This window comes from Eleginops maclovinus, chromosome 4, assembly GCF_036324505.1.
Source record: "Eleginops maclovinus isolate JMC-PN-2008 ecotype Puerto Natales chromosome 4, JC_Emac_rtc_rv5, whole genome shotgun sequence".
Taxonomy (NCBI): domain Eukaryota; kingdom Metazoa; phylum Chordata; class Actinopteri; order Perciformes; family Eleginopidae; genus Eleginops; species Eleginops maclovinus.
This window is the reverse complement of record NC_086352.1, coordinates 23,706,746-23,726,947: the sequence shown is the minus strand read 5'-3', so window position 1 is coordinate 23,726,947 and position 20,202 is coordinate 23,706,746. Positions and strand designations below refer to the sequence as shown.

The 20,202-nt window shown below is 39.9% G+C and overlaps 1 protein-coding gene across 2 annotated transcripts in view; it reads right to left on the bottom strand.

Moving 5' to 3' along the window:
* Positions 1-20,202, bottom strand: part of LOC134863588 (E3 SUMO-protein ligase PIAS1-like) — a 41,843-nt gene that overhangs the window by 7,836 nt on the left and 13,805 nt on the right. For both annotated transcript variants that reach the window (XM_063882173.1, XM_063882174.1), the window contains 9 exons: positions 15,507-15,990; positions 4,395-4,479; positions 4,149-4,287; positions 3,891-4,025; positions 2,710-2,815; positions 1,946-2,019; positions 1,474-1,634; positions 613-746; positions 9-231 (listed from right to left, as the gene is read on the bottom strand). In XM_063882173.1, coding sequence (XP_063738243.1) covers positions 9-231; positions 613-746; positions 1,474-1,634; positions 1,946-2,019; positions 2,710-2,815; positions 3,891-4,025; positions 4,149-4,287; positions 4,395-4,479; positions 15,507-15,990 — 1,541 coding nt within the window. The remainder of the gene's footprint in view (positions 1-8; positions 232-612; positions 747-1,473; positions 1,635-1,945; positions 2,020-2,709; positions 2,816-3,890; positions 4,026-4,148; positions 4,288-4,394; positions 4,480-15,506; positions 15,991-20,202) is intronic.

Here is a 20,202-nt window from a genome sequence, read left to right as displayed (position 1 = left end):
TGTCTGACCCTTTGTTGTGTGGCGGCGAGGCCGGGGACAAGGAGGGACACGGTCTTTTGGGTGGGGGAGGCAGTGGCGGCGGTGGCGAAGGTGGTGAATCCTGGCCCTCATCTTCTGAGGAGCTGTCCAGTGTCAAGTCGATCACCTCTACCTTCTTGCTATTGCTGCTGTCGCTGTGGATGTTCGACGAAGAGCCCCGCTGATCCGAGCCTGTCGACGTCCGACATGAACCTGGAGAGCAGCAGCATTGTTACAGTGTGCTCATGTTTATCATTTTCTGAGGCTGCAGAGTAAAAAACAAACCACTGCTGAACACTGCAACTGTGCTAAAATGCAGACATACAATTTTCCCCTGCTTTCAAAAGAGAAACAGTGTTTGTTACTATGGAGACAGGCAGTTTATTCAGTGGCATCATGATTGATGCCCCGCTAAATTAAAACTGACAATGCATACACAAAGAGGGGATGGAAATGCACGTTCCAGTTACCATGTGTGTGTAATCCCAACTTAATTACTTTCAGGCTTGTTTTCCCTGCATTCATGTAGAAGCAACCTTTCTGTTTTTTTAACCCCATCCTGTCCCCCTCTTCATCCCTCATAATATGCCTCACCGTCCAGCCCGTTATAGGAAGCAGAGGAGACCTCCTGCACTTCCTTCTTAGACCTCATGGGGGCCCAGCTGCCATCCTCTTTGAACTGGATCTCATCACAGTCCATGCAGCTGTTGAGTATCTCCACAAAAAGCCTGAAAGGAAACATACACGTCATACAAAAAGTATTTGAAGAAAATATACACAAACAGAAATTGGTTTTATTCAAACTCAGGCTGAGTATAGTGGAAAAGAACGTTTACTTCAAACAGGCTAACATTAGCACTCTTCTATTAGTGAGATAACACCTTTTCTTTTAAAATATTAAATACTATCCCTCTTCCTTCAGGATTTAAAGATAGCTGTGTTTTTAACATGCTCTACATATGCATCAATGATGGAAAAGTGCTTCAATAGTGGTTTGAAAAGAATTGCGAAGACACGTTTTCAGTGACCCAGTTTCCTCAGTGGATTCAAGCAGACCATATCAAATCCAAAAGAAGGCATCATACGTCTTAAAACAAACAGGGAATCCATAAGAAAATGTTAATCCTTCAAATGGCTTTAAAAGGTGAGATTTAAATAAGTTGTGTTTCTGTGAAGCTCTAGATTTTGAGATAAATCGGTGTGGAATGTTGGTAATGATTAATGTGGTAAGAAAATTAGGTAGATCAGGTTAACAGCTAACAGAAGTTGACAGGGGAGGCTACACAAATCAGAGAATGTCAAAAACCAAAAAATGCAGCTGAAATGTGCCGTAAAAAAGCTTGTAGTCGGACATGGGGCCCCGTTGTGTTTTAAGGCTAAGGTCTGAACATCTATTGCACTATTCTCTGAGAGGTCTGTGCAGGACGGGGAGAGATGTCGGGTTGAGAAACGTACCCGTCGATGATGAGGTGTTCATAGGGAGCCTTCTTGTCGCAGACAGGACACACCCAGGTGGGCTTCTTCTCGTTCATCTGGATGTACAGTGTGGCGTCAAAGCACTGCAGGTGGGAGCATGTCAGCGCCCGGCATGGGATCATCAGCCGCATCTTCCCCAGCTGCAAGGTGTGCACATACACACACACACACACACACACACGTTTAGTCAGGGCATGAAGAGGACACACACAGCAGGGATGGAGAGCATGCATGAATGTCACAAATATGCCAAACCCACATGGAGAATGTGCATGATGGAGGTAGAGAAGACAATATGAAAGGTGGACCAGGTAGACAACACAATATTGAGGGCATATAGGCAGGTTGAGACACATACAAAGAAAATAATGGATGGACATGTCTTGGCATGACTAAATCTATTAACACTGCTGTAAATTCATGAGGAGCAGGGAGCATGGAGCATGTTTACCGGGCAGAGCAGCGACACTCGAAGGCTGGTCGTGGCTATTTCACTGTCTGGGTCTGCTGTTAGCTTCTCTTTGACTGCAGAAAAGAAGGGTAATAGACACACACTCATTAATAAGTGAGCAAGGACCAGGCGACAGAATTCAACTCCTTGAATAGGTGTTTTAAACCGAGGTAATTAATAATGTTGGAAAGAAAGTGCTCCTCATGCTGTGTGGTGCTGACAGAGGCTCCTCTGCACCTGAAGCTTCTTATATCGCTCACATACAGCAAGAGATTAATACAGCATAGATTTGGTATGTATAATATTGTGATTTTGAGTTTCCCACAAGATAAACAGAGGGTATAATTTATTTCAATGTAAGGGAAGGTTTTCTACAACTAAAGGCAAGTTAAATGTAAGACTTTTAATACAAAATGTATACCAAATTATAACAATTGTTCTACTATTCCAATCTGGGTGGCGTTAATGAAAAGGCATTGGTAAATTAATGGGGAAAAAAACGTTACCAATTATTCATTTATTATAAAGAAAACAAACAAACAAACACACCAAAGAGTTTGAATGAAGAACAACATCTCTAATGTGTATTGCTTGGTGAAACTTACTGGGGTCAATTTCTCTGTAGGATAACATGAAGCAAAATGATAGCAAAAACACAGAATTTTTTAAAGAATCGGTCATGTCTGGCCAGTGCCTGATTCGCTTATATATAAGGTAAATATCGATCAGTGCATCCTTAAAAAAAGAAAAAAGACCGTACTTACTGAGAGCTCTGGAGTGGTCCGGGTTCCTGATGCCTTTCGCTCGTAGTCTCTGTAGCAACACTGTGGACGACTGCTGCTTCACCAAGTAAACTGCCATGGAGTAACTCTGAGGACACACATTAATGCAGAAAATACTGTAAGCATGGCAGAATAAAACCTTAAATCCTACCTAGAGACACTTCTTTGTTCTAGGCCAGTTAGAGAGAATGACTTTTAATGGTGTTAATGGAGGTAATTCAGCAGGCAGGATGTCTTTGTAATGTGAAGTCGATCCTCCCGCTCTTAGACAAATGTATGTTCAGTCATGTGAAAGGGAGCACAGAGGAAAGGAAAACATTTTAGGCCAGCATGTACTTTCATTTTGAGATGGTTCGCCTACTGCCATCTGTAGAACAACCTCAAGCTAAATATAAGTCAGCATATGAGAAGATCAAGCTATTTTAAGATCAATTTACATTTATCTCGTCTAAAAGGGGGATTTTGTCAATAACTGTGCCTTGACTGAGTGTACACTACGCACAGACTTTCTGAAGTTTTATCATTACTGTGCTACACTATTTAAAGCTATTTTGGCTGTTAGAACCTCTCTAGTTGCTCTCATTGTGCTTCACACTGCATCAAACTAATTCAACCTTATATAACAATTTAATCCCATAAGCACTGTAGGAGAGAAGTGTAATTATAAATTTGAAGTCTGCTTTAAGGGTACATTCATTTCACACAGACTTCAAAAACTCAAAAACAACATGTAATCATCAATCAACATTTTGATCATGATGAATAAGAATTTTCATCCACAACCTCTTTAAGATAAAGAGGTCCTATGAATATATTGCAATCTATAAAAGGTGAGTAAAAGCCTGGAAGGTATAGATACAATTATAAATCAGTGATTGTCTCATTGACATAACTGGAAATATTTGATAGTAGATGATAATCAGAGATGCAAACAACTGTTTTAAAGCTCAGTCCCCACATTAATTACATAAAATGAAGAAAAAAACCCTCATCAGTAACCGAAGCCCGAAAAATGATCACCAACCCCAACAACATAATCAGCCAGAAAATCTATATATTCAAGCAGCCATTGTCAGCAAATGTTTAGTAATCCTATTTTGTAACCTACTAAGTGTCATTGGTATGAAATAGTTCCCTTGACCCTCTGACACTTTGGTTCTTACCCTCCCGATCTCGGCGGTCCACGACACCACGATGGTGTTGGGCACTGTGGTGGACAGTCTGACCAGAGAGGTAATGTTGATGGGCCGGCTCGGCCGCTTGGGCTCTACGCCATTTTTGGTTGGAGGAAGATAACCCTATAGGTCAGACATAAATATCAAAGGGACAACGATTAGCATTTCTGTTGTGTTTATTAAAGAGTCAAATAGCAATGAAAATGGGTTCAACACCAGCATGCGAGTGTTACTGAGAGTACTCACCGGAAGGTTACATGGCTTCCCATTGACTTTCACACACAGATTGGGAGGGAAATGGTCTTCCTGAGGACAGCTCGTTTCCGACAGGCAAAACCGCAACTGAACTTGAACTGAGAAATCACATTTGGTCCCCGAGATGTCCCTTTGAGCACAGGAATAAAAATATCACCACATATCTAGAAAAATCATGCTCATGTATGAATTATTCATGAACAGCATGCTGCACTGACAGAGCGGTGTTCATCTTACATCGAGCTGCTGATCTGCTGGACTTGTTGTGGCGTTAATGCAAAGGCAAAACACGTCTCCTGAAATCGCTGGCTGTTGTCTGATGCTGCAGAGATAGGTAAACAGGAAGGAGAGATATGTTTATTAAGCGGGAAAATCACACGCGTACACCAAGTTTTGTACAAAATGTGCAAAATGTCCAGTGACCCAGAAAGAGGGATTTGAAGAAGACAAAGCCTCTGCAAATGAGACCAAGCATTAAAGTACAAGTAAAATACAGTAGTGGTTTAATCTACAGATAAAAATTGAAAGAAAGAAAAGGCTGAATGTGTGCACAGCAATGCATCATTGAGGTAGATCATATAGAAATCAAATTAGAAAAAGCCGAAAAACACCTGGACGTCAAAACCACCTCGCACAGAGATGAAATAAAAGGAAGTGTGTGTTTGTTTGTGTGTGTGTGTGTGTGTGTGTGTGTGTGTGTGTGTGTGTGTGTGTGTTTTCGTGTGCTATTTATAGGCCCACTGAGAGGTGCTGGAAATAATTGGTGTGCTAAAACAGCCTCCACTAAAGAGACAGCATGTTTGCAGAGGCCAGATAAGTTTGTGTTTACATGTTAGAAAGAGGTTAGCATAAAACTAAGAGCTATAAGGTCTAAAACCTAATGGTGTTTTGTATTTGTACTTAAAAGTAAAGGACAACCTTTTAGGGAATACACTTTCTCACTGGGTATTGGATGAAAAGATTGCAAATGCTATTGTTTCTGCTCAGGATGAAGCTAAAGGTTGAAAGCAATTAACTTAGCTTAGCATAGAGCCCGGAATGAAGTGGCAACAGCTAGCTTGGCTAAAAACATTTATTTTGAGTCTGATTTGGCACTGTGTGAGTCATTTCCATAGCTCTCTCTTTTAAGTGCACTGTTGATGCCCTGAAATGTCCTGAACAGACAAAAATGAAAGCAAAATAGAGACAGAGGGCAGGGTCTCTGCAGATACTGATACCGCCACACTTCCAGAGGGATACAAGTGAAGATTTTGAGGTTTTTTTTGTATTAAACTATACAATCTTTAGTCACACACAAAAATCTAAGCAAGGACAAGATACAGTTTTCTAGCGACAGGACGTATGTTATGTAAGTACAACACAAATCTGGTGAATTGGTGTTATATATAATGTTTACAAAGTTAAAACACGTTAGACCTTCACCGACCGAAGTTTTAGAAAATGTTTTAATGATTTTATTTTGCCACTATATTTGAGATAATAAGTCAGTGATGGATTTGTTCAACCACTAAAGGGGCATTTCCCCCCCCCCCCCGGGATAACTTGGGGTTGTGCCGGAGACAGTTAAGACCCACACTGAAGTGACACTAAGGGAAAACTGAAGCTTAAATGTGTTTGTTTTGGTGACATTAAGACTGGAAGGGCATCTGTGTCCGTCTAAAAAGGTGGTTCTCTTGTGTCTTCTAGCCTCAAAGACCTACATGGTGGTGCCCAGATGAAGAGTGCACTTGAGGCAATATACATCTCAGAAATGTATATCTACACTACGGAAATGTTAATTGTGCAGTTATATTTTAGGTGCTATATTTATTTATCTTATTGTTTTACAAAATATAATCACTAATTAATAACAGACAGATAACAAGCAAAAGACAGAACCGTTTTTTTAAGTAAAACCAACTCTCCTATACTGAGCAAAAACCTTTAAGCACTGACCACAACAGTGCTCCGTACAGAGGTGAGTTGGCATTACAGACGAGTGTAACCAAATATTGTTAAAGCAGGACTCCGTTGTCTATTTTCAGAAAGATGTTTGCTGAATCTCAGTGGGAACCTTCTGTCCTGAAGGCTGAGTAAGCGAGGGGGAAGATCCATTTTTACCATGATCTTTATTGCTTTAATTACCTAAAAAAGCATCTATATTTTCAGAGTAGATATTCTTATCTAATTAACTTTTGTGCATGAATGATCAACACACACAGCAGGATAAAGAACGTAGAGGTAATTATAGTCCATTTATGCCGTTGAGGGGGACGAATGGACAATTACTGGACCAATCTTTTCTCCTCCTCTCATCAGCCTTTCAAACAGCCATTTATCTACCCAGCAATGACCCCATCCTCCCACCCACATGGTATATCATTTGTATGGCATGTATTTATTTTATATTCCTTTTCCTTTGGAGTGGCAGCCCGTGTTCTGCAGAACAAAATCATAAGCACCAAGTGTGCTTTCGAACAACAGTCTTCCTCCTCTCCGGGCACACAGGCTATAAATAGAAAGTGCTCGCTCACTCTCTCTCACTCTGTCCTCTCTAGCTCTCTCTCTCTCTCACTCTCCCCCATCATCTCTCCATCGCTCTATATCTCACTCTCTCTCCCTTCCTCTCTCTGGCAGCAGACTCTTTTTTTCTTGTGTTTGAATGTGTGGTTAGGAGAGATATGAGAAGGGTTGAAATGAGCTTGGATTGATGCCTTCCTCTTGCGCGCGCGTGCGCACGTGCACACACACACACACACACACACACACACACACACACACACACACACACACACACACACACACACACACACACACACACACACACACACACACACACACACACACACACACACACACACACACACACACACACACACACACACACACACACACACACACTATGTAATATGCTTACACAGTTTTTTTTATCAGACCATAATCATTTTCTGGTATTGAATGATTGGAAACTGTCAGGTACTGAAACCAAGCATAAAATGCACAGGTTTATATTTATTCATGATCCGGCAGGGTCTCAGTTAAATCGTGATTGTTGCCAAATGATGCAGTTTTTCAGTTTGGGAGACCTCAAAACATTTAAAACAATAGTTTGTCAGTAGCCAGTTAGCTCAGCATCGCATAAAGACTATGAACAAGGGGCAAAGCTAGCTCTGCTCTCTCAATACTAGCTTCTATTAAGCTTACTAATTAGTTATAATATAATAGAGTTGTGGATTTGTCAGAATATTTCCTAGGGAGTTGTTTCCCTGTTTAAAGTATTCATGCCAAGCTAAGTGGCTGGTGGCTCCAGCGCTATATCTAGCATAAATCTAACAATGAATGAAAAATGTTTAACTTGTTGTTTAACATTTGAAAAATGGTTTTGATTATAATAGTAAATTAAAATTAAAGTAAAAACTGATTTCTACATAATTTTGGATCATTTCATATATCACAAGAGGATGCTTAGTTTGCTTTTATGACATGTACTTGAAGCAGAAACTCACTAGTTGAAGAAGTAAATCATTTTAAAACATTAAGTTGATTATATCACATACAGAATGTAATTTCAATGAATGAAGTCTCTATTTAACCTCACTGAAAGATGCCACAAAATGACTGATGCTATAAACAGAAATGTAATTTCAGTTATGGAGCACATTTCTCCCACAGCTCTATCTAATCTTGATTCTGTTTAGTGATGCTTATTAGATCATGAACATTAATGAATCATTGGGACACACATTTTCACAGGTGTAATTAAAATGAACAAACAAGAGCTTGTATCATTGCAGCGACTGTGCGTCATTCAGTACCAAGAGTTTGTTTTGACTAAACATCGCTCGCTCTCTGCTTTAGAGACAGTTTGTAACGGTAGAGAGTGGGTACTACAGAGTTCTCTAAGGACATGTGGTCCGTGTGCCTGACACAGATAAATCAAACAGTTTTTTAAATCGTGCTTTAACTGTCAGGATGATGTTAAATGTGCTATCAAGGACCTAAGAGAGGATAAGGTATAGAGATTGCAGATTCTCCGTCCTTCATGGTTTACCGAGACCCCTGCTGCACCAGCCTTTTACATAGACTAAAAATGTAAAATGTACTTTGTGTTGGAGGGACAGATGGTGGTGGGGAGACTGACAGATGGGAAAATGACCTCCAAAGGGGTGATGTTTACAGTTATGAGGACACAAACCAAGGAGGACACAAAACATGCAGTCAGTTTCTATTTTATTAAGTAATGTGTATAAACTTTTATTTGTCGACGTAAGTTTGAGAAAATAATTGTCAAGGTAGAAATTAACAAATAAAACCTGGCTGCAGAAATAGTTTGTAGTGACTGCCTCTATACTGTAGATAAACAGTGTGTACAACATAATACACTTGCAGCACTTTGAAAAGTGTTTTCAATTGAATTGATAAAGACTAAACATTACAAACTTCAAGAAGAAAGGATTTATTGAAGGTCTGATGATTTTGCTGCTTTTAGTTTAACTGACAACTAAGTGTATATTACACACCTTTAGACATTGTGTAAGACCAGCAGAGGAATGTTATAACTCAGAACATTTTATTAACGTACTGTACATTCAAAGGTGCCTTTATACTCCATTGTGGCTACCTTTAGTCTTCATACTACATCTAGCCGATTATACTTTTATTCTTTCACTTTGGTGAGATTTTGAATGCAGGATTTTGAATTATAATGGACTATATTTACACTGTTACTCAACTAAAGGACCCAAATGCTTATTCCGCTACTTATAGTTGCTGGTCACATAATAAAGATAACATGATAAGATAAAACTGAACTACACAATGATACATCTTTTTAAATAGATGTATTCACTAGTTAGCTCACATCTGGTTGCAAAGCAATAGTGACAATAAAAGGGAAATTCTACCACCCTTTTACACCAAAACCTAGCTGTACAAGATGTTTTATTTTATATTTTAGGGAAATTACCAACAAGCTCGCTTTGTGGCCACCAATGCCAACTAGTTTGGATAGTATGAATATTCTTAAAAAGCTGTTTGTGACCCTGCATTAAGTAAATACCTAGAAAACCCTCGGTGCTTGGCTTAGTTCTGGTTTGCAGGGAAGATCTGTGAGCTAAGCTACAGAGAATGTGCTGTGCTCTGTGGCCTGTCCTCAGCACAACAAAGCCCAGCTGGAGTTTATTAACTTGCTAGTGGCTTTGCTACTTTTTCCCTGTTTGGTACACCACAGGCACACAAACTCACGCATGCACACACACAACATACAACAACATTCAAAAGCAGGACAAAGACACAAATCCTTTCAGCGTCAGTCAAATTTAAAAACTACAATGCCAGAGGGATCCGCAACAAAAGGTTAGATCTGAATGTTACACCCACACCGACAGTGGAAAACTCTCCAGAATCCTCTATTATCTGCATGAGGGTGTTGTACAGCTATTTATTGACAGGGCTCATTAGGGCATTCCAGTGTGCTTACAGGACTGCTATTGCTGGCATTACGTTTTCTCAGTCTGGCAGCTGAAATCTGCTTTCCCCATCAATGTATATCTTGTGTTTCACAATGTCTTTAGAGTTTGGCTCCATGGGAGGTATACGCCATTCACAAGTCATTACATATTGAAGCACGCTAACAGCAACACTCAGTGCTGCTTATGTTTTTGATCAGCTAAAAGAGTTAGAAATGTTTAGACTTCAATCAGAGTTTAAGTCCGTCTAATCAGGCAACTCCTGGGGATGATGATAAGCCACCTTAGAAAACAATAATGCTGCTTTTATAGACTCTGAGAGAAGGAAGTCATTTTGTACAAATCTAAACAGAGTGTTTATAGTTAAGATTTTCATTTGATGAGAGAAGGCCGAGTAGTTTACTAGGAGATAAAGATTGTGCTCAGGATCACGCGGGCACGAGAGCTGTTGAATCTCAGCTTGTGCGTTGATGTCGAGCGAAGAGGTTCATGTATTTGATAATGCACAAGACATCATATCTTTACTGATTCCAGAAGGAGACTTGTATTTGGTTGCCTATTCAAGGATGTCCAAAACAAGATGTACCTAGATTAGGGGTGCTTGCTCAGGGACATTCCAACAGGGGGGATGATTGTTTAAAAAACAACCCGATACGCAATTTCTGACATCGTACTTTGTGACACAATGAAATTAAATAATCAAACAACAAAAATCACTAATGATTGGCCTAGTGCCTGGTTACTCTAGGATGGGGTTGATTAGATCTCTGAGTTTTACTTAAAGTATAATCCTTCATAATGAGCCGGATCTTACATTTTGTATTTACTCAGTGGTTAATCATAGAAGCTTGATTATAGTTTACAATGATTTTCTTCATATTAGACTTAAGGTTGTTAATCACAGCACTTTCTAGAAATGTTTCACAATAAAATCCTCCATGTCAAGTGAAGGATTCACTGCTTCTGAACTCCTGAAATGTGTTTTATTAGCATCAGAAATCAGGGAGGGTTTAACATTATCAAAAATGATACCATTTATATAATAAGAAAAAAGTGAATCTTTATTGACAACCTAAACAACAGCCTAGTGTTCTTCCTCCTGTTCTTCTTCCTCAAAAATGTTATATTTATGAAATACCACACATCGTTTGTTATGGAAAGATATGATAACGTCTTCGATTTGTATCTTTGTCTTTGGTGTTTACCTCTTTGCAGCAACTTTCAAGGTAGAAAAGTTCAAGGTCTGACTTTAAGAAATATTAAAAGATAGGAACTTAAAAACACTTTCACTGGTGCACAACCAGCAGAGCCCAACCTGAGTGTTCAAGCATGCAGCTGGATGAACACAAGTACAAATGATGAAGGACCACCGAGTGCAGCTTTATTAAAAACACAGATAATTAAATGTATTCATAATCAATGAATTCAGTCATTGTGTGGCACTGCGCCTATAATCAATATAAAATATACAACATATAGTTATGCAAATACTTATCTAAACGCATAAGTATTTTAATTAACGGATAGAAAAGAAATCTGCAACTATTTTGATCATCAATACACTGCTTTTTCCATATATATTATGAAGGTACTCTTTCTGAAAATATATTGATTTATTGTTTTTTGGTTATATTTGGACGGTGGAAGAAGGCTTGAGGGTCAGGTTAACATCAGAACTGCATGTTAACATGTTTGCCTCTATCATTTTGCTAATGCTAATTTTGCTTCTTTTGCCGGGGTTGTGTTGAAGACAGAGGGTTTACCAGCCAGGATGTGTCACATTTGAAGAACTTACAGTGATTGGCTTTTGCATTTGTGACATACCTGATCTAGCTTGCAGAGGGTCAACTTTAATCTCAGATTTTCAAATCAATATAGTAAAGGTCCCACATTTTAGGAAAAAATAAAACACATTTTTTAGTGGAGAGATGTGTAGTTTTCAAAGAGGTTATTAGAGGTTCGACATAAAAAAAAATCTTCTTTTTTCGAAACAGTTGATTGGACTGATATTTGTTTTACCATCTGATTTACCTCCATTGTGTGAATATCGCAGCAATCGTCCCTTATAAAAATCCATTATGCACCAAATGCTCATCAAACAGAAAATAGGCTGGCATCCTTTTCCTGAAGATATGGTGATTACATCATGTATAATTCATGCCCTCTACAATGATATCCATAATGAGCACTGAGCCATAGTTCTCTATGGAAGACAGATAATGATGGAGAGTTCAACCAGTGAGGTCGCCATGGTAATGAAGCAGTAGCTGGTGCAGCCGAGACCGTTGCCCAGTTTAGACTGTCGGGGCTCGACTGGAGGCCGGCTAACCTTTATCCCACAAACTGATAAGACTCAGCAGAGAGCACAAGACTGCGAGGGATGGGGGGGGGGGGGATAATGACAGTGAGGGAGGGAAGATGGTGTGAGAGAGATAATAACTACAATTACATAGACACAAGACACCAGGTTACTGTGAGAAATCAGGCAGAAAATCTGAAAACATGTTCACATGTATGAAGATTCCTAAGCAACCATAGATCTGATTTCACATTTTTTTCCTCCTCTACAATGTTTTCTAAGTTTATTAATGATATACGCTACTTCAGCTCCATGACTGGTGTTGCAGTGAGAGAAATAGCTCTGCAGCGAGAGAGCACGGTTGCATGTGTGCAACACTACAGGCATAAGGTATGTTTAGAGAAAACTCCTGATTGATGATCAGAGGAATATGCAGGTTGAAGAAACAAATTGCAGAGCTTATTCTTCTTCTTATTATTATTAGATCGTTATTTAAATAATCATTTCAGTCATTTTTATAATTAAACATCTTGGCAGGTCCTACTGTTTTTCTCCTGTAATGTCTTCTGAAGCATCAATCTTTTATGCCAAATTGTGTACAAACATAAAACCATTTTCTATTCCATTTCACATTTGTCTGAATTGTATGAAATGCCTGCAGTTCAGCTGTGAAAACACACTCTCTCTGAGTTATTTGTTTAGATTTTAGATGCAAGGACACACCAAGTCATAATATGTTCTGTCTTAAGTCTGTTGTGCACATGCACATTTGTAAGAATCCTGTCAGAATTTTGGTTAAGCACATACAGGGCCAACAAATCAGCTTTCTCCTGGAGAAAAAAAAAAAAGATATCAGCAAGCAAGTGGGGGAAGGGAGTCAGGGAAAAAAATGAGAGAGTAAGGCAGAGAGAAACTGGAGGCGACACAACAGGAGAATCCACAGCAATAGTGGAGAGAGAGGGAAGAGAGGGAGTGTGATTGAGCAGTAATCAGAAGAACATAGAAAAGTAAACAAGCAAAGAAGGGGGGGGAGTGTGTGAAAGAGTGTGATCAGAGAGTGAGGGGAGTACTACAGGAGTGTTAAAGCAAGAGAAGGAATTCTCCCTCATTGCCCATGAGGACCAAATTAAAATGAATCAAGGGGTTTCATTACTGCTCTTCATTATTAGGAAGGATAAAGAGGGATTTTATCAAAGTAAATTCTCTGTTTCAGCTCTGTGATACGAGGTGCGAGTTCCTCCTCTCAGTCTTTCTTTCCTCCTCTCTGCTTCTGCGGGAACAATACGATCAGCATGCATTATTTATTGGAAAGTATGTCTGTGTTTTGAAAAGTACTGTATGTGCAGACGTGTGTGTGTGTGTGTGTGTGTGTGTGTGTGTGTGTGTGTGTGTGTGTGTGTGTGTGTGTGTGTGTGCGTGGGTGTGTATGTGTGTGTGTGTGTATGTGTTTCAGTGTGTGTGAGACGGATGAGAATGTGCGATTCAGATTCAAATGAGGGGAGGGTGTGTTTTGCGGGCACAGGTGTACGTCTGTATGATTTCATCACTTTGCATGCAAATTTTAACCGAGGATGGCCGCCAAGACCGGGAGAGGATGGAAGGCAGGGTGGGGGAGAGAGGGAACTGGTATATGTGCAGGAAATGGATGGAGTGAGAAAGGGGAAGAGGAGAAAGATGGTGTGATGACAGAGCTGCAGGCGCTGTGTTTGTACATGCAACTGCGGGCAAATTAATCACAAAATGGTCTCTTACTCTATTAAAATGCTAATGTAAGAAAATCCAGACATTTCCATTTATTTGCTATATATCCCAGAGCCCAAAGAGTGCATTTGGGCTAAATGTGGACTGGGTTCTCGATGCACTTCTAAAGCAAAGACAAATCCGGCCAAGATAAAGATTACAAGTCTGTCGAGAAGTGAATTCAAGAAAATATTTGATATGGATATTTGGATTAAAAGCGTTTTTATCAAAGTAGGAAAAGTTCAAGTCTATTCAATGAAGGATTTGAGTTTTTATTTGCCTACTTCTACTTGGTTTGACGTGGATTTTGCAATATTTGAATGAAAGTCTGAAGACAGTTGGTGGGTTGTTTGTTTAGGGTTCTACCGTCAATCAAATCTGATCAAAGCACTCTCGAACATTTCTGACGGTTTCACTCTTAATAAATAAAACCAAAGGGTGTTTTATTTTGAAATCTTTACTTTGCTGATGTCGTAGAAAGTTTTCTGCTTTAAGTTCTTCTTACAGTTTCTATCTGACCTTTATAGTTAATTTATTTACCTGCTAAACCATTGAACCACAAAATCTGATGTAAAACATGATGATCTTATTTTGGTCTTACTACAGCGGTGTTTTGCCACATTGGAGACAGAAAGTTTAGTCCATGCAGAGCAAGTTCAGAACTATTTTCTGGGCTACAGATTGACGGGGAGTGTCTCTGCTCTCATTTATCACTTAATGGCGTTTCCTAGGAGACGTGAATTTGCTGTAGATAAATGCAGTAGTGTCAACATATGTTGTTGATGGTCTACATGCATATATTCATTCATATTCAGTGGCTCCACACTGATGTAAAATTGCTCTCACAGCAGAATATATGTAAGTTTGATTAAAATATGACAATTCATCATGTGGCAGCGTTGCTTGTCCCACCTAAAATTAATTCCAGCATAGCAGTCCTGAACAATATAAACATCAAAATAAAAACAATACTCAGCTATGATGCATACTGACAAGTGTTCAGTGGCCAAATGTCACTCTTTAAATTTACTACACATCTACAAATAGGAAAACTATTTATATGAAGAGTCGGTATACGTTGGTTTAATCTAAACACATGCTCTGTTAATGGAAATAAACACCCAAGCAAGTAAAACCAACATCAGGAAAGGCAAAATCATTCTTCTCTATTAAAACATATTTCCACCCACACCTCTAATGAACCAACTGCTGCACCAGTTTACTCTGAGCTCTTGTGGGGTAACACTAATATCTTCAATGATATTGTTGCAGTAGTATTTCTGTGCGCTGTCAGAGCATTAGCAGGCAGCACGAAACAAACACTGACAGGGAGCCTCTCCAGCAGAGCGGAAACACAAATATCAATGTTTTCTGAGGCCATAATTATTGGAATGATATAATGACATAAATATCCACAACCTTGCAGATCATATTTTCAGCATTTTCACACCCAGCGGATAATTGACGGTGATGATATAGACAGGAAACATAAGGGGGAGGGGGAGGGAGAGGGTGGGGGTGGGGGTGGGAGAGAGAGTGGGAGAGAGAGGCTGTGCACTAATGTTCACGATGTTGTATGTCTGTTTTAATGAATGTCTATGACTACTATTTGGCATACAAAGCAGCCGTGTAAATTCTGGCATCATGAAGCTACAGAAAAACACCAAACTTTAAAAATATAAAAGTCTTACTGAAACAGAAACCAACATTCTTGTTAACTGAGAAACAATTCATTCAAGACTTCTACTATTTAAGTGTAAATGGTTAAAATATGATGCATACATATTGATTGAAAAGTATCCATCTACCATTGTTCCCCATAAATCAAGCGGACACACAGAACACATCCACTCGAGCCCTTACCTAGACTGGTGGGCTTGATGAGCTCGTCCAGCAGGTCGTAGAAGGGCAGCCGCTGCAGCTTCACATCCGGGTGGACCGGGTGCAGCGTGGAGCTGGACATGTGGTGCGTCAACCCCGTCAGCTCGTGCTTCCCTGGGCCGAGCAGTGAGAGGGGCAGTAAGGCAGCGGGCGACGGAGCGCCGCCATGACCCTCATACGCCAGCTGTGTCAGGCCGGAGGGCAGTGCGGCGCCCCCTCCGCCGACCACACCAGCTGAGGCCGGGTGGTGCGGCCCCGGCATAGCCAGCTCTGAGTGGGACACCATTTTAGCCGGGAAGCGTCGTCGGTAGAGCTCTTTGACCTTCATGTGCACGGCGGGGCTGCAGCCGGCCTTTAGCAGGTGCAGCGCCTTGGTCAACAGCTCGTGCTTTCGTCCGTGTTTGTTGCGCCCAGCGTATCCCAGCAGCACCTGCAGCTCCGACACCCGCAGGCTCATCACCATTTGCTGTGAGGACAAAGAGGACGAGAAGTTAACTTTTCAGATGAGATTAATAAAGGATACAAAACTGTACCACTCATTGAATTAGTCAGAAATGGATGAGTAGAGACCTGCAGTAAAGAACCAGGACACAACGGTGGTTTCATATACACTATTCGTACAGACAGCGGACTCACAGAGATTTGAAAAAAGGTTTTGCAGCTGCTGCTGTACTATTAGTTTGGAAAAGTTCAATTGGACAAAAATGTCCATTGAAGGAAAGCGAGAACAAACCGGCAAAAGAATCAGAAGCACAGAGTTGTGGTGGGGGGTCCAGTGCAGAAACAGAATGCAATACTGATCACTTGCTCAGGCATCAATGTTGCTTTGAAACTGATTCAACAACCAAAACATGTTAGAATATACAAAGATATTCAACACAATGTATTCTACAATCAGTGCAACAGGAAATGTACGAACTCCCTGTGAGTAGTATGGTGGCTAGTAACTAACTCACAGAGCTGCAGATTTATGAGAGGACAGAGACTGCTTACTACTTTGTGAGAGTGCAGCCTTACTCTGTTAGTGTTGGAACAGTGCCAGGGAAGAGTTTGAGGAGTTACTGCAGAAGAAGGCATTCGGCTGCTCTGCTAGCCCCTCCCAGCCACTGTCAGGCTGTCCAGGTGTGGAAATAAATGGACAAACCAAATTTTTAAATGCCTAATGAGATGATTTGCATCAATATTACATTATTTATTATATATGTCGTTATATGTCTCTAGCTGCTCTATGAATGACTAAGTATATGCTAAGTCTCTCCCTATCGACACATAAGCTTGACACAGCTGGCAGTTTGCCATACAGATGTTAAAAAAAAAAAAAACTACACACACATTGAAAGCTTTTCTGGCAGGAAAGCTTTTTATTGCACACCATTCTCACACCAAGTCTCATTTTAGAACAGCCTTATTTAAATACATTTGTGTGAGAATCTGTCAGCTGGATCAGCACCTGTCCAAATACTGAACACACCACTCACTGACACTGGGAAGCAGCCCACACAATGCAGTACACTTTTGTCTGTGTCGGAGCAATTTAAGTTACCAAGCTGGCCTGAAGGAGAGCTTGAGATCAGGAGAACATTATTTTTCTGAGATTCCTATATAACTAAATCATCATTCATGGTAAAGCCAAAGAGGCAAAACCTACCAAAACCAAAAAAAGTGAAGATGAGAAGCATTCAAATCACACTAAGGTTAATTTGTATTCTTAGTTCAAGTTTCAAGGATCAGATAGCAACCTAATAAAAACAAAACAAAACTTCCTTTAACTTTATTGTTTAACACTGTTACTTGATTGAAACAAAATACAGAACTGAGGAAATTAAAAACAGATCAAGCAAACCAAATGGAAAGAGTAACACACGTTCTTTCAGTTGAGGTGTGTGTTCAAATTAAACAAGAAGGAGAACCTCGACTCATTCTCTAGCAGCCCTCACTAGCACACATGAAGCAGGTGGATAGCATTACGGCAAATTATAGCCTTGACACAGACCATAAAGAAAGCCAATCTTAAATGCGTTACTCAAACTAAAAACCTGGACACACACACTGAATGTATCCACGTTGGGATCAGCGCACACACACTGGGTAGCCTGTAAGAATGTCTTGGACAAACATCCTCCCTTCATCTCCTTTAATGACAGAGCGGGGATAGAAAAGCGCAGACGCACATAAACACACGCCCCACAAATGACACACACACAGGGCTGTTAGTGCCCAGTGTGTCAGTTTCCGGATAATTAATTATACACACACAGTTATAATTGTTGTGTACACAAAATGTGTGTCCGTACAAAGGATGAAACCTTTAAGCCTTCAAGTTTTTCTTGTTTTTTCTTACAACCATGCACATTCCCTTTGGGTTACACTGAAATGTTGGATTAATTGGCATTTTAAATGACATATACTGTAAGTACTGCAGGTTATTTTTAGGGACCTCGACTTGGCAGCTACTTAGTAGACTTGTACAAAATAGCAACTGCTGTCTTACTTTGTTGAATCGTCTAAGTGTAAAATGTATAACCACTACATTTACAGTACCAAAACAAACTAAAAACTGCTTCCAGTTTCAGCGTTGGGGCCCAGGTGTGAAAAAGACTTTCATTCTGGTCCAACCACAGAACGATAGTTTTGAAAAAAACTGAAACCCCAAAAATGTAGCACGCTAAAGTCAAAATAGTTTCGCAAATTTAGCTTCCTAAAAGGGTTTGGAATAGCACAAGACACATTAGTTTTAAAAAAACAACACAAAAATCCAATGCAAACATTTTTAAGAAAAAAGTTGGAAGTATTTATTCTTCATATATCAATAAAACATATATATAAATTGTTTCTGGATGATAAAAGAGATGAATTACCAAGCAGCATGATTGTAATGTTGACTTTTTCCAATGTAAAAACGTGGAGGAACTCTGTTTAGGAAAACTACATCAGCTGATTATCTTCGGAAAATTCAGATAAATAAAAAGCATATTGCAAACAGAGGATGGTTTTCTGCAGAATCAAACAATTACCAAAGAAAATGGTCTTAGTCTTAAAGGCCTTTCTCACTGTAGTAACCCAACATAGCTTATAATGTAGCTACTTGCCTAGATTCGGCTTTTACGATCTCAAACAAGATATTCAACCTGTTTTGGGTTGATTCAAACCGTCTAAAACAGAACTATATTTAGATATTGGAAAACATCTGATTTTTGACAGTGTTGATGAAAAAAAGAATTCAAACAATGAATAAAATGTCAATATTTAGATAATATTGTTAGATTCCTGCACAGAGAAGAGATTTCAGACAACCTGGACCTCAAACAAGCTGCACACTTCTCAGAGTTACAGAGCAGAGGCTGCTGTTTACACACCAAACACTGCATGTTGTGCACAGCTGTCACAGATACAAACACACACTACGCACATGCACACGCAATATATGTAACATCCAAACACAATCACTGATCAGGACCTAGACCTGTCCTTGTTCTTGGTCCCAAAAGATATAAGCTAAAAGGCAAATTCATGGAGGAAGAAGGAAATTGAATGTAACCGCACTGCTGTTATAAAAACATATCAGTCCAACACAGACGGCTCATACAGCAGGAAGCTCCGACACAGGTGCAGCAGGCAGGCAGCAGCTGTCTGTCTGTGGATTCAAAACTTTTTGAGATATTTTTGAACTGAACATTAATTTCAATAATGCTATTTTATTGCCTGAGCCACGAAGGTTTATCTGTTCAGTATTCCTGGACTTCATGGAGACTCACTCACTCACTCACTCGTGACATATGACCAGATCCATGAAATATGAATGTTGTGGAGAAGAGGGGGTGTGAAAAATGTATGACAGGCTGCCCACCATTTCTCTTACACACACACACAGACACACACACACACACAGACACAGACACAGACACAGACACAGACACAGACACAGACACACACACACACACACACACACACACACACACACACACACACACACACACACACACACACACACACACACACACACACACACACACACACACACACGACAATACAGTGGAGAAAGAGATGAACCGCTCTCATTAGGTATCTCCACTTTCTCTTTTGTGTCCTCCTCTCCATTAGCCGTTTCTGCTCCTTCTCCATCTTCCCAGTCAACAGAATGGAGGAGGTGGAGGTTTCTGAAGACATGCAACCATCTGAGAGCAGTAATTGTGACGGAGAACCCCACAGCTCAACCATTTAAATCAACATTTATTCAGTCAGACTGTCATATGAGACAAAGAAATGCTGCAAATCCTTACATCTAAGAAGTTGAACATTTTAGAACATTACTTAAACAGTTGCAAAGGCATTACCTGCATATAAAATATGTGTTGTGCATTATATCCTCCTGCACTTATTAGTGAAACATATGAGGAAAGGAAACACTAACACGTTTGTACGTGAAACTGATCAAAGCCATCGAATAACAACAGCGAAATGCTTTATAGTAATATCAAAGACATTATAGTGCCACGATGTTCATATAGCCACAGTGTGGCAGATGTTGCTCACTGATCTCCTGACAACATGGAAGTGAAAATCCTCTTAACTTGATTAAATGAAATGTGCCCTTTTGTTTTATTCAGAAAAAAACACACCATGCACTGAAGATCCAGGTTTTAATAAAGCATGTTTGTGCTCTGGGTAGTTTTACTAG